General features: G+C 52.2%; 1 protein-coding gene across 1 annotated transcript; it reads left to right on the top strand.

Moving 5' to 3' along the window:
* Positions 1-10,045: 10,045 nt before the first annotated feature.
* On the top strand, positions 10,046-13,587 carry PODNL1 (podocan like 1). The gene is given in 9 exon segments (XM_066253322.1): positions 10,046-10,091; positions 10,303-10,330; positions 10,810-10,903; positions 11,366-11,475; positions 11,715-11,829; positions 11,831-11,872; positions 12,137-12,252; positions 12,719-13,143; positions 13,146-13,587. Coding segments are annotated over 9 exon segments (1,359 nt in total). The 3' UTR covers positions 13,529-13,587.
* Positions 13,588-14,696: the final 1,109 nt, after the last annotated feature.

Genomic DNA, 14,696 nt, shown 5'->3' with positions numbered 1-14,696 from the left:
AGGAACATCACTAATTGCCAGCTGCCACCAGAAACTGGAAGAGAGACCAGGAAGGTGCCTCCTTAAATATTTTTTAAGAACCAACTTTGCCCACACCTTGACTTTGGACTTCACAAATCCAAAAAAAATAAACTCCTGAAATGAATACATTTCTGCTGTTTTAAGCCACCTAGTTTGTGGTCATTTATTACAACAGCCCCAGGAAATGAATACAGTGTGTGTAAGTCAAGACCCTTGGGCAGCCTAGATTTGGTTCTTGATTATTTTAATAGAATACTTTTTTTTTTTTTAATTCATTGAGAGGAGGGGAGCCAGAGAGACAGACTCCTGCATGCACCCTGATGGAAATCCACCTGGCAAGCCCACTAAGGGGGTGATGCTCTGCCCATCTGGGCATTGCTCTGTTGCTCAGCTCTGTTGCTCTGTTGCTAGTACCCCAGGAGGAGGCCATGGAGCCATCCTCAGCGCCTGGGGCCAACACGCTCCAATCTAGCCATGGCTGCAGGAGGGAAGGAGAGAGAGAGAGAGAAGCGAGAGAGGGAAGAGGTAGAAAAGCAGATGGGTGCTTCTCCTGTGTGCCCTGATTGGGAATCAAACCTGGAACATCCACACACCAGGCCAACACTCTACCAAAGTTGGCCAAAGTTCAACCACTGAACCAACCAGCCAGGGCCTAGAACACATTTTTTTTTTTTTTGTATTTTTCTGAAGTGAGAAGCGGTGGGCAGTGAGGGGGGACAGACAGACTCCACATGTGACCAACCAGGATCCACCAGCATGCCCACTGGGGGGCGATGCCCCTCTAGAGAGTTGCTCCACTGCAATCGGAGCCATCCTAGTGCCTGAGGTGGAGGCCGTGGAACCATCCTCAGCGCCTGGGCTAACTTTGCTCCAGTGGAGCCTTGGCTGCAGGAGGGGAAGAGAGAGATAGAGAGGAAGGAGAGGGTGAAGGGTGGAGAAGCAGATGGGCGCTTCTCCTGTGTGCCCTGCCCAGGAATCGAACTTGGGACTTCCACACACCGGGCTGACGCTCTATCGCTAAGCCAACCAGCCAAGGCCTAGAACACATTTTGAAAAAAATCTATTCCTACCTGACCAGGTGATGGTGCAGTGCATAGAGTGTAAGCCTGGGATGCTGAGGACCGAGGTTCAAAACCCCGAGGTCACTGGCTTGCATGTGGGCTCACCAGTTTGAGTTTGGGGTTGTAGGCTTGAGTGTGGGATTACAGACATGACCCTATGGTTGCTGGCTTGAAGCCCAAGGTCACTGGCTTAAGCAAGGGCTCACTGGCTCGGCTGGATTCCCCCCACCCCTGTCAAGGCACATATGAGAAAGCAATCAATGAACAACTAAGGTGTCACAACTATAGGTTGATGCTTCTCATCTCTCTTCCTTCCTGTCTGTCTCTCTCTCTCTAAAAATAAAAATTAAGTTAAAAATAATATTTTCAACTTATGATGAGTTAATTGCAACACACTATTCCTACAATCTGCTGTCTTCAAGCTGGAGATCCAGGAAAGCTGATGGTGTAATTTCAGTTTGAGCCTGATGTTCTGAGAACCAGGGGAGCCAATGGCATAAATCCCAGTCTGATTGTAGGAGACCAGTGTCCCAGCTCAGCAGGAAGGCAGAAAGAACAAAGGAGTGAATTTCTCCTTCTTCCACCTTTTATTTCATTCAGGCCCTCAATGTATTGGATGATGCCCAACCACACAGGAGGGCAGTCTACTGAGTGTACTGATTCAAATGCTAATTTCCAGAAACACACTCACTGATTCACCTAAAAATAATGTTTAATCTGGGCACCCTGTGCCTGATAGATGGTGGTGCAGTGGATAGAGCATCGACCTGGGACACTGAGGTCACCAGCTGAGCATAGGCTCATCTGGCTTGAGCACAGGCTCACCAGCTTGAGTGTGGTGTCACTGGCTTGAGAGAGGAATCATCTTCATGATCCCATGATCAGTGGTTTGAACCCAAAGGTTGCAGCTCGAGCAGGGCGTCTCTGGCTCAGCTGGACCTCCCCAGTCAAGGCACATATGAGAAAGCAATTAATGAACAACTAAAGTGCCACAACTATAAGTTGATACTTCTCATCTCTCTCCGTTCCTGTCTGTCTCTCTCACAAAAAAATAAAATAAACCCAGCATACTGTGACCCAATATAATTTTAAAATATAATTTTATATTTGACATATACAATTAACCATCCCAAGTACATGGCAGGCACATTATCAGTTTTACCAGATGCTCTTCAGTTTCCTCCTCTCTTTCTGACCCCCCATCTCCAAGGCCCTCGCCTGTTCTTTTCCACCCACCCCTGAGCATCAGCATTCCTCAAGGTTTTCTCTTTGTTTCCTTTCTCTTTTCATTCTATCCTTTCTCCTTGACTAAAGTCATCCATGCTGTGGCTTCAACTCACTTCTCTGGCTACCCTTGTATTAGGATTAGATTCAGTTAAAAAACAAACAGCCTGACCTGTGGTGGCGCAGTGGATAAAGCGTCGACCTGGAAATGCTGAGGTCGCTGGTTCAAAACCCTGGGCTTGCCTGGTCAAGGCGCATATGGGAGTTGATGCTTCCAGCTCCTCCCCCCTTCTCTCTCTCTCTCTCTCTCTCTCTCTCTCACTCCTCTCTAAACAAACAAACAAACAAACAAACAGAAAAAAACCCCAGAGGCCTGGCTGGTTGACTCGGGTAGAGTGGTTCAGGACTTCCAGTGTGTGGAAGTCCCAGGTTCGATTCCCGCTCAGGACACAGGAGAAGCGCCCATCTGCTTCTCCACCCTTCCCCCTCTCCTTCCTCTCTCTTCCCCTCTGTCAGCCAAGGCTCCATTGGAGCAAAGTTGACTGGGGCGCTGAAAATGGTTCTATGGCCTCCACCTCAGGCACTAGAATGGCTCCAGTTGCAATGGAGTGGTGCCCCAGATGGGCAGAGCATCGCCCCCTGGTGGGCATGCTGGGTGGATCCCTGTCCGGTGCATGTGGAGTCTGTCTCTGCCTTCCAGCTTCTCACTTCAGAAAAATACAAAAAAACAAAAACAAGAAACAAACAAAAAACAGAAAAAAAAGAAACAGTGGCTTAAATGAGAGAGATGTCAGATCATATTTCTCTCATGTTCAAGATGACTGAAAGGCATTGTGTTGAAAGGCCTAAAATTCCATGTGCTTTGTGGCTCACAGGGCCCAAAGCCCCTAACAATGAGTTTCCCGACTTTTGTCAGATATTCCCCTCCTCTACTCCAGTAGGTTAATCTGCCCACTTGGCTAGTTCCCCTCTCAGCTAGACCACCTGCACCCCATCTGGTCCTCAACCTAATGCTTTTCACCTGTCTGCTAGCCTAAGAAACTATCCTATCCAGTCACATTCTGCCATGGAAACCAGAGGTCACCTGTAATGCCAGTGGCCAAGGCCAGGCAGGTTCACATTGTATTTGGGCGGAAGGTAGAAAAACTGCGGAGCCAGAGAAGGTTGGGCCGTTTCATTTAATAGAGTCACACAACAGCGGACAAGCACACAGGCAGGGGAAACCACCTCTCAGGCAAACAAACAGCAAAATGGCCCCTCTCAGTGGTGAGCACACAATCCTCACGTCCACAGTCCCCAATCTCTCTCCAGCGCAAGCCTTATATAGGCCATACACACGTGATGCTGCTATGTACCTATGCACCAATCAGGCAAAATGCATGCAGCAATAACCCCACGAGCAAGCCTAACACAGCTGCCCCACATTACCTCACCCTTTTGTCTTGCCTCCTAGATTCTGCTTTTTAAAAAAATTGATTTTAGAGAGAGAGAAAGGGAGAGAGAGAGAGACAAATATTGATTCATTCCTATGTGTGCCCCAACCGGAAATCAAACCAGCAACCTCTGCTCTTTGAAGTGATGCTCCAACCAACCGAACTATCCTGCCAGGGTGCATAGTCCCTGCTTCTTAACTATGGTCCTGAGTGCACTGCCCCCATGTGGCTTTGCATGATGTGCAGTGTCCTTCTCTGCACTGTATGTGTGACTAATAAACTAATACCTATCTCATCTATCCAGTGTTAGGTATCATGTGTTTGAGCATCTTGTACTATTTAGGGCATGTGATCCCTCCTTCACCAATGAGGTAAGTAGGAGGTGATCAAAACACTAATTAGGTCCTGGCCAGTTGGCTTAGCGGTAGAGCATTAGCCCAGCGTGTGGAGGTCCTTGGTTCGATTTCCAGTCAGGGCACATAGGAGAAGCACTCATCTGCTTCTCTACCCTTCCCCCTCTCTTCCTCTCTATCTCTGTCCCTCCCCACAGTCAAGGCTCCATTGGAGCAAAGTTGGCCCAGGAGCTGAGGATGGCTTCTTGGCCTCCACCTCAGGCGCTAGAATGGCTCCGGCTGCAACGGAGCAACGCCCCAGATGGGCATCGCCCCCCAGTGGGCATGCTGGGTGGATCCCAGTCGTGTGCATGCGGGAGTCTGTCTTTCTGCCTCCCTGTTTCTCACTTCAGAAAAAAAAAAGAGAAAAACAAAACCAAAAAAACACTAGTTAGTCCAAGGATAGCACAACCTTCCATGGTATGTGAGACTCAGGTTGCTTCTATCTTGTTGCTCCACCATTTAAGGCCTTTATTTCCAAGTTGATGTCATGGCCCAGAATGGCTGATGGAGTTCCAGCCATCACATCTATATTTCAACATTAGGAAGGATAAAGGTACCCCTTTTTCCTCAAAGTTGTACATACCACTTCTTTTTTAATTAAATTAATCAATTGATCTTAGACAGAAAGAGAGAGGAAGGGAAAAAGAGAGAGAAACACTGACTTGTTGTTCCACCTATTTGTGGATTCATCGGTTGCTTCCTGTATGTGCCCTGGCCAGGGATCAGACATGCAACCTTGGCATAGCGGGCTCATACTCTGACCAGCTGAGTTACCTGGCGAGGGCCAGTACATATGATTTCTGCTTATGGCCCATACCTTGCTGCAAGGAAGGCTGAGAAATGTAGTTTTTTGTTTTGTTTTGTTTTGTTTTTATTCCAGGCAGCCTATGCCCAGCTAAATATCAGTAATTTATGGATTGGGTCCAGATCCTGAAAGGCTATCAGCTGGATGAATTTGATTAAGAGTTTGGGTCTAGCCTGACCTGTGGTGGCGCAGTGGATAAAAGCGTTGACCTGGAATGCTGAGGTCTCCAGTTCCAAACCCTGGGCTTGCCTGGTCAAGGCACATATGAGATGCAACCATATACTATGAGTTGATACTTCCCTTCCCTCCCCCACTTTTTCTCTCTCTCCTCTCTCTAAAATCGATAAATTTTAAAAATATCTTAAAACAAATAAGAGGTTGGGTCTTACTGAAGTAGGGATACCATCAGAGGATGAGGAGAGGTGGACCCAAAGTCAGCCTTAAGATCATTAACTGGGCCCTGGCCGGTTGGCTCAGCGGTAGAGCGTTGGCCTGGTGTGTGTGGGACCCGGGTTCGATTCCTGGCCAGGGCACATAGGAGAAGCGCCCATTTGCTTCTCCACCCCCCCCCTCCTTCCTCTCTGTATCTCTCTTCCCCTCCCATAGCCAAGGCTCCATTGGAGCAAAGATGGCCCGGGCGCTGGGGATGGCTCCTTGGCCTCTGCCCCAGGCGCTAGAGTGGCTCTGGTCACGGCAGAGCAACGCCCCGGAGAGGCAGAGCATCACCCCCTGGTGGGCAGAGTGTTGCCCCTGGTAGGTGTGCCGGGTGGATCCCGGTCGGGTGCATGCGGGAGTCTGTCTGACTGTCTCTCCCCATTTCCAGCTTCAGAAAAAAAAAAAAAAAAAAAAAAAAAGATCATTAACTGGTTCTGAATTAAGACTCCTCCTTTTCTCTTCTAATTGGAAAAACTACACTTCCCATCAGCCTCTTGCTCCCTCCTATATCAACCACAACCTCCACACCACCCCAAAACCAAAATTAGACCAGAACGTTGCAATAGCTGCCCACGGTCATTGCAACTGTTCCTTGTCATTCTGACTCTACAGTCCTTCCTACTCTGAGATCAGAGCCTCAGGAGAAGTGAGAGATACCAATACGCCCTTCCCCTGCAAACCTTCCCACACATACAGATAATTCTGCATGCATTCCATAAAGGTGTACTAAATGCTGGTTGTGCCAGGATCGACATTGATCAACCACATTCCACCTCTATCCCTAAAGAACTCCCTGCTTGGCTGGGCAAGGCAGGACTAGGCAGGGCACTATTGGGCTGGATTGGGAAGAGCTGGGCTGGGTTGGGACTTTGTTGCAATTGAGATAAGGCCAGTGGATCATTTATAAGATTAATGGTTAAGTTCCTAGCCAATCAGCACATTCTTTCTTCTGACCACCGGGACTGGTTCCAGATGAACATGTGACTAAAGCCAAGCCAATGAGATTCAAGCTTGGGGCTTTCAGTTGGACTAGAGCTGGGGATATTTTGGCACCGCACAGAGATGCCTGCTGGTAGAGCGGAGAGGTAGAGAGAGAATCCATCATAGGATGTTATTTGAGCTTCTGGATTCAGCTATGCCTAAAGAACCCCTCCCCAATATTTTGTTCATGAGTAAATAAACACTATTGTTTGCATTAGTTTGGTTTGGGTTCTCCATAATTTGCAACTGAGGGAGGGCTGCCAGAAACTCAAACGGCTTGGTTCTCATTGCTGCTTCCCCTAGGGCTAGGATCTGTGCAGTAGTTCAGTAGCTCACTGAGGCTGGCCCCATTACTGTACTCTGCTACAATGTCCAAATAGTGGCCACCAGTTCCACATGGAGAAATTGGTGTGGGGGCTTGTTGTTCTTGTTTGGAGAAGGCTAAGACCTGTCTCCTGCCCCCCCACCATACACACAAGGCCACACAATCCTGGGAAATTGAGCTAATGACTACCCCTTTAGGGCCAAGTTTCTTCCTCTGTGAAGGGAGATTAATAATACAGATAGATACCTCTCTCTCCACCATTCTCCTGTATCTTGTTCCCTTCTTACTACTTACCTTATGGATCTCACTGCCATCTCCCCATGGCTGGACCCCATAGCCTCCAATAGCAGGTGCTACCTGGGATCTTCCATGTCCCCTCAGGCCTCAGCAACAGGCACCTGTATCTTTAGGACTGGAGCCTGCTCCACTCAACGTGCAGCAAAATTCAGGTCTCTTAGGGGCAGCCCTCAATAAGTGACTGATAGAGGGAGGTACAGGATCAATATCCCAGCTCCCTTGACTCTCAGGTGGATGACTCTGAGGTCAAGTCTCCTAGTGTTCCCCAGTGGGACTGAGCCCCAGCTGCCTATGACAGGAACTTGCTTGATAACCAGAACAACCAACCACCTCAATTTGCCCAAGACTAAGGGTTTTCTGAGAAATAGGATTTTGAGTGCTAATACTGACCAGTTCCAGGCAAGTTGATAACCCCAGTGATAACTCATTATTGATTGCTCTCTTTCTTTCTTCTGTCACCTCCCCACTTCCCTATAGCTTCTTTCTCTGAGATAAACATACTTAATCCTTGTCTCAAGTTCTGCTTCTGGGGGACCCCAACCTCCTTCATGGCCTTTCTGCAACCCATTGCCTCAGCCACTGAGTGCTTCTGAAGGTCAGATATGGTCTTAGAACGTTCTGTCTGCTGTTGGTTTTGCTATGTGACAACCCTTTGAGGAAGGATCTTCTGTCATACCCTTTTTATGTGTGGGATAGCTGAGGTTGGGCTAGGAAGACGACTTGTATGAAATCACTTCACCAGTAAGTGGCATGTCTCAGGGATCAGACTTTTTGCAGCAAAACAGCATCAGGATGTTATTTACCAGCAATTGGAAATTAGACCTTGTTAGGCTTGCTCGCTTGTTTACCAGCTGCAAGCACTTTGCTTGATTAGTGCCTTTGTGGATAGTTTGTGTAAGGCTATGGGTGCTTGTGCTTAAGGCGGATTGCGGATTGCCTGCCCACCACTGTGAAGGACCATTTTGTTGCCTGTTTGCTCATCCACTGTTGAGAGACTTTGTTAAACAGTAATGGTCCAACACTTTCCAGCTCCACACTTTTTCTACTATCTGCCTGACTCCAATGTGGACCTGCCTGGCCTCAGCCACCAGCATTACAGACCTCAGTTCAGCAACCTCAGTACTTGAGTTCTGGCTACAAAAGCATTCAGAGCCAAGGCTCAAATACAAAGCAATAGTTTATATAGAAAGTCACAAAAGTACAAGAAGTGAGCCAGCTGGGTTTCGTGGGCTCAAGAAACAAGTTACAGAGGCAAAAGAGGAATTCTTGGAACTTAGAAGAAAGCAAGCCAAGGAAAATGTGCTTGAGAGAAGTAGGAGGAGGAAAGCTGAGCTGTACTTCAGAGAAAGGGAGCAGCAGCTCTGGGGAAAGCAGAGGGTGGGGAAAGGAATGCTGGGAAGAGCTACCCTGGGTCTCTGTCCTTAGATATATTATCCCCTCTCTAAAGGTGGGGAGCATAGGGGAAGTCCCAGGGGAGCAGGGGAGGCTCTCAGTAGAATATTCATCAGCTTTTATAGGTGTCTTTTCAGGGTCCTGGTCTCTACTTAGGCAGCACTAGGGATGGGAGCCATTAGTCATCACAGCTGGTCCTGATGTCAACTGTGATATCTCCCAGCTTGACCTTGCTGCTTTACTGGGCCTGGGGCCACCCTTCAGCCCCTTGTTCTTCCTCCAAGGGGGTCTATCACGTAACTAATAACATGCCAGGGGAGGGAAGGTCAGGGAGAGTCCAAGCCACGTGACCAGCAATATGAAAGGTCAGGGGGTGTAAACCATGTGACCAGGGATATGCTAGGAGAAGAAAGATTATTCTGGGGGAGAGGTCCTTGTTTCCCCAGTACTGCCTGTTGCCAGGCACCTGGGGCTTTCTGCCCTGGTGACCTTCTGTACCTGGCCCATTGTCCTTTCTCTGCTCATGTCTAACTGCTTACCACAAGACTGGCGGCAGAGGCTGGTTTTCTTACCTGGCGGCACATACTGCTGCCCTGGCATCGAGGGCCTGGGATGTGCCGGGCACTGTCTTCCCACGCCATGAACACCACCTCATTTAATCCCCACACCCGTCCTGGAGGTGAGACAACCTTTCCTCCACTTTGCAGAGTGAGAAACCGAGGCTCAGAGAGATGTTGAGCCCAGATTCATGCCCAGGCAGGCTGGCACTGAGTGCTCATCCTTAACCACCAGGCTGGTGCCTCCATACATGTAATTTCCTTTCAGGCAGCAGCTGTGGCCATTTGAGGTGGGGGGAGTGTGGCTGCCAGTGAGGCCAGCTTGTGGTGGTGGGGGTCCAGATAACAGACCTGGCTGAGTGTCTCCAGGTTGGTGTCTGGGCTGGCAGGCTGAGCCCAGGCGTGCCCTGACCCCTACCAGCCAGCCTCAATTCCTTGGGGACCCTCCTGCAGACTGAAGCATCCCCCACTCCTCTGCCTCCACCCTACTCCTGTGGTCAGCCTAAATACCAGACAGGGTGAATCTCAGCTTTCCCCCAAACATTCCTTGCTCCCTTGGCCGGCCCAGGCTGGCTGAGGTTATGCAATCTGGAAGGGGGTTGGTGGGAGAGACCAAAGGGACAGGCTGGCCACTCCTCACCACCCCATTCAGCAGTCCATCCACCCTCCCCAAGGCAGGCAAGGAGGTGGGCAGCTCTCTCGAGCCCCTGGGGGAACAGGCTGCAGGGAGGGTGGCTAGTGCAGAGAGATTGGGGGGGGTGGCGGGCCACAGCAGAGGCTCCAGGAGGTGACCGCCTGGTTTCCATTAGAAAGCCTTGGTCGGCAGTTCAGGCAAGATAGCTGAATTGGGGCTGGCTATGGTGAGGTGAGGTGGGGGAAGGTCTAAGGGAGAGGCCTGCCTGCCCCCACACTCCCTGTGTGATGCTCCTGTCACCATGGTGACCCCCTCCACTCCCAGTTGCTGAGCCTGCTGCTGCTGCTACTGCTGCTGGGCCCCCCTACTATCCTCGGCATGGAGGACGATGCAGCTTTCCCCCACCTGGGGGAGAGCTTGCAGCCTCCACCTGGGGCCTGCCCCCTACGCTGCTCCTGCCCCCGGGGCTGACACAGTGGACTGTGATGGCCTGGACCTGCGAGTGTTCCCCTACAACAGTGGTTCTCAGCCATTCTAATGCCGTGACCACGCAATACAGTTCCTCATGTTGTGGTGAGCCCAAACCAAAAAATAATTTTGGTGGCTACTTCTATGATTCAGAATGTAAATACCTGATATGCATTATGTATTCTCATTGCTTTAGGTGACCCCTGTGTTTTGGTCGTTCGACCCCCGCCGGGGTCGCAACCCACAGGTTGAGAACCGCTGCCCTACAACATCACCGGGCCGCTCAGCACCTCTCCCTGCAGGTGAGGAGGAGGGGACGTCACAGGGTGTGTGCAGGGGTGGGGTGAGGTGGGATGAGCATGGGAACGCCTGGAATTGAGAGTAATGGGTGTGGGGTCCACATGTAGGGCTGAAGTGTTGGGCATGTAGGTCTTGGCAATAATGGAAGTTGGCCTTAATGAGTATTGGAGGTGGGGATATAGATATTGGATGTGGGAGGGGCTGAGAATTTGGGTGTCAGGGGATGAATATCTTGGCAATAATGGGTTTGTCTGGGGTGAAGGCGATAAGTGTCAAGAGTCAACTGGAGGGGTAAATGGGGTGTTGGGGATCAATTTCTTTTTTGTTTAGGGGTGATGAGGCATTTAGGATCAACTATGGGGGTAATGGGGTGTTAGGACTTTCTTGCTTAGACTGATGGGGAGCTGAGAGTCAGGGCTGGGTGGCTCTTGTTGAGGGTTCAGGGTCATTGGGGTCAAGGGTGTGAATGCCCCCCTCCCAGAACAACTAGCTCCAGGAGCTCCCCTACAACGAGCTGTCACGCCTCACCCGTCTAAGGACCCTCAATCTACACAACAACCTCATCTCCTCTGAGGGTGCGGGGGGACAACAGGAGGCTGCCCCTCCCTGGTTTGGTCCCAGAAGCCCTCTCCCTCCCCACTGCTGGGTCTGTGGGCAGCTCTGTGGCAGTTCCCAGAACTGCCCTTTGCTGAGCAGGATGGAAACTCAGGAGATGGGGGGAGGGGCTGTGGCTTTTGCAGACTGGGAGGAGGGTGCCTGGAAGAGCCTCTTCAGTCTCCGGCCAGGAGCTCGGGGCAGCTAGGATACAGACTCCCCCTACCCCCTCCCAGGCCTGGGGTCCCCTTAATCCCTGCCCCGCTCCTAGGCCTGCCCGATGAGGCCTTTGAGTCTCTCACCCAGCTACAGTACATCTATGTGGCTAACAACAAGGTGAGCCCCTCACCCAACCCGCTAACCCACTCCAGCCAGGTCACACAGCATAGAGGGGACAGAGGGCTAGAAGGTGCCACCAGGACCAGCACATTGTGCTCCCACAGCTCTCAGTGGCTCCCCAGTTTCTGCCTCGTTCCTTCCAAGTCGCTGATCTGGCTGCCAACCAAGTGACACAGATCTTATCACTCATCTTTGGGGAGAAGCCAGCACTCAGGTAGCCCCTGACCCAGCCCAGGCCCCGCAGGCCTGAGGTGTGCCTAGGTCACTTCCCACCATGGGGGTCTGAGGGAGGTAATAAGCCTGCCCTGGGGGAGACAGGACCCTGGATGTTCTGTGGAGAACTCCACACACACACATGCACACACATACCGAAGGCAGCCCCGAGCTGGGGTGCAGAGTGGGAGTGGTGGGAGCCTGGGGGCAGGCTGGTGGCCGGTGCCTGGCTCCCCTCAGGTCCGTGTACCTCCACAACAACCAGCTGAGCAACGCCAGCCTGCCTCCCGATGCCTTCCACGGCTCTGAAACCATCACCACCCTCAGCTTCTCCAACAACCAGCTCAGCTACCTGCCCGCCCAGCCTGCCCCCCTCTCTGGAACGGCTCTACCTGCAGGTGCCCCTCCTTCATTCACCACCCCCTGGCCTCTTCACTTCTCTCCTGGGAGACCCCTCTGCCTCCTCAGAATTCCAGAAGTCAGAAATGTAGAAATATCTTTCTCTGAGTTGTATACCACTGCACAAGTCAGGCAGTCTTAAGTGCTCCTGCAGCCTTGATAAAGCCAGCTCCTGTCTATTACTTTCTTACTCAAGAGCCTTCTGTGGCTCTCCACTGCCCTCTATTTCAGACCCTGGGTTTCATTCTCTCCTCCCTTCCCAGAACAATCTCATCTCCAAGGTACCCCGATGAGCCCTGAGCTGACAGACCCACCTCCGTGAGCTCTACCTCCAACACAACCAGCTAACGGACAGTGGCCTGAATGCCGCCACCTTCAGGTGCGGCCGGGGACAGGGTGGGGTTGGGTAAAGCCTCATGCTGGCAGAGGAGCTGAGGATTCAGAATCTGGGAACCACACCCTTTGTTGCCCTCCTCTGTATCACTCCTAACCCATGGTCTCATTTGGCGAGCACCTACTGTGTGCTTGGCCCAGCACCTGGCAGCCATCCTTGCTCCTCAACTACCTTGTGTTACCATCTTGTTATCTAACATCACAGCTGCCACATGCAGATCTGGACCCAGAACTCTGTCCTGGTCACCTCCACATCTAATTTTCAGGCCAGAACCTGCTTTGATCATCCCTAGCTTACCTCCCATACAGATCTCTCAACTCAGCACCCCAAAGTTGGAATTTCCAGCTGCCATCTCGCAGCACCACTCGTCAGCCCTCCTGCCCCCAACCCAAGATCCACCTGTTCCCTGACACTGGGTGCTCAGACCAACACAGACCCTTTCTCTCACCAGCAAACTGCACCGCCTCGAGTACCTGGATCTATCCCACAATCACCTGGCCGCAGTGCCTGCCAGCCTGCCTTGCTCCCTCACTGTGCTGCACCTGGGCTGGAACTGTATCCAGCAGGTGGAGGCAGCCCCGCCATGTGAGGCACGGGGACTGCGCTACCCGCTGCTTCAGCACAACCAGCTGGGAGCAGCGGGGCTGCCCACAGGGGCACTGCAGCCTCTGTGGGGCCTGCACACACTACATGTCTATGGTAATGGGTTGGAGCGCGTGCCCCTGGCTCTGCCTCACCGCCTGAGGTCCCTGGTGCTGCCTCATAACCACGTGGCTGCACTGGGCGCCCGTGACCTGCCTGCCACACCAGGGCTAGCTGAGCTCAACCTGGCCTACAACCACCTGGCCAGTACCTGTGTACATCACCAGGCCTTCCGCCCATGTGTGCCCTACGCAGCCTTGACCTCGCTGGCAACCAGCTGACTCGGGTACCCACTGGTCTGCCTGCTGGCCTGCACACGCTGCGGCTACAGTGCAACCAGCTGCAGGCCTTAGAACCTGAGCAGCTGGCTGGCCTGGACCAATTGCGGGAGCTCAGCCTGGCACACAACCGACTCTGAGTGGGTGACATCGAACCCAGCACCTGGCACGAGCTACAGGCTCTCCAGGTTAGGATGGACTGGTTAGCCACACTGTCTCTAGGCTGTCCCTATGATCCCTCCAGCCTCTGCCTGCCCAGGTCCTCCTCCACAAGGCTGGATGATACCACCAAAAGAGCTCCCCATTGGGGGCCAGGCCTGGGGTGGATAAGACAGATCTAGCCTCCAGGCCTTTGGCAGTGCTGTCCCTGCCGCCTGGTCCTCTGAGACATTCCCTCCACCTCCCTTGTAAACACTGTGGCCTCTAGCTCCTGACCACCATTGATTCCAGAGTTTAAAGCAGGTCAGGCACTGTTCTAGGCATTGGATATGCCGCTGAGAACAGGAACATAGCTCCCGGCCCAGGCATAAATAACCCTGGTTAGGGAGAAAGCAATCAATAACATAGGTAAATGCTAGTGTTAGGAGAGGAGGACATGGGTTAAGAAGTGCCATCTTCATTAATGACTAATTGGATCAATGTCTCCCACAGCAGGTAGGAACCTGTCTGTACCCTAGCACCTGTACTGGAGCTTGCCCCAGAAAGCACTGCATTGTTTACCTCTGTTGAGAGGAATTCAGCAGCAAGGAAGGGGCTCGGGGAAGGGGTAGAACTGGGTTACACATGGATAGGAGGAGGGCTTGGGAGGAGAGTGGTTTGGGGTTTAGCTGAGCAGTTGGCCCAGGGCCTGGAGCCATCACAGGGCTGTCTCTGCCTGGCTGCCCAGGTGTTGGACCTTGGCCACAACGAACTGTCTTTTGTGCCTCCCGACCTACCTGAGGCCCTTGAGGAGCTGCACCTGCAGGGCAACCACATCAGCCATGTGGGCCCCGAAGCCTTCTTCAGCACTCCTAGCCTGCGTGCCCTCTTTCTCAGGTGCCCTCAGGGTGGCTGGTGGACCCAGGTGGCAGGGGAGGGCCGTGATGGGTTGTGGGGGACCCCAGTAGGGATCAGGATGGTTGTTATGGTCCCTGCCTTGCACCTGCCCTCATGCCTGCCTGTTGGTCCAGGGGAAATAGGCTTCACATGACCAGCATTGCACCCGAGGCCTTCCTGGGCCTCCCACACCTGTGCATAGTGGACACGAGTAACCCTGAGCAGGTCTTGATCCAGCTGCCACCCACAGCACCACATCAGCCACGTGCAGTGGGCCTCTGACCTAAGGGGCCTGTCAGAACAGTCCAGATCCCTGGGGTTCTGCTGGGCCACGGACTAAGGAGATAGTGCCCACTTGGGGCCTCAACCCGTTTCTCCCAGGTCTTGAGGACTAAGCCTGCCTGACCTATGCTGGCTAAGAGGCTGGAGTTCTCATACATAGGGAGGGACTGAGGGATGCAGCTCACACATCAG

Source organism: Saccopteryx bilineata, chromosome 1 (genome assembly GCF_036850765.1).
Source record: "Saccopteryx bilineata isolate mSacBil1 chromosome 1, mSacBil1_pri_phased_curated, whole genome shotgun sequence".
NCBI lineage: Eukaryota > Metazoa > Chordata > Mammalia > Chiroptera > Emballonuridae > Saccopteryx > Saccopteryx bilineata.
Note: the sequence above shows the minus strand (reverse complement) of the source record. Positions and strands in the feature narration are given on the sequence as shown.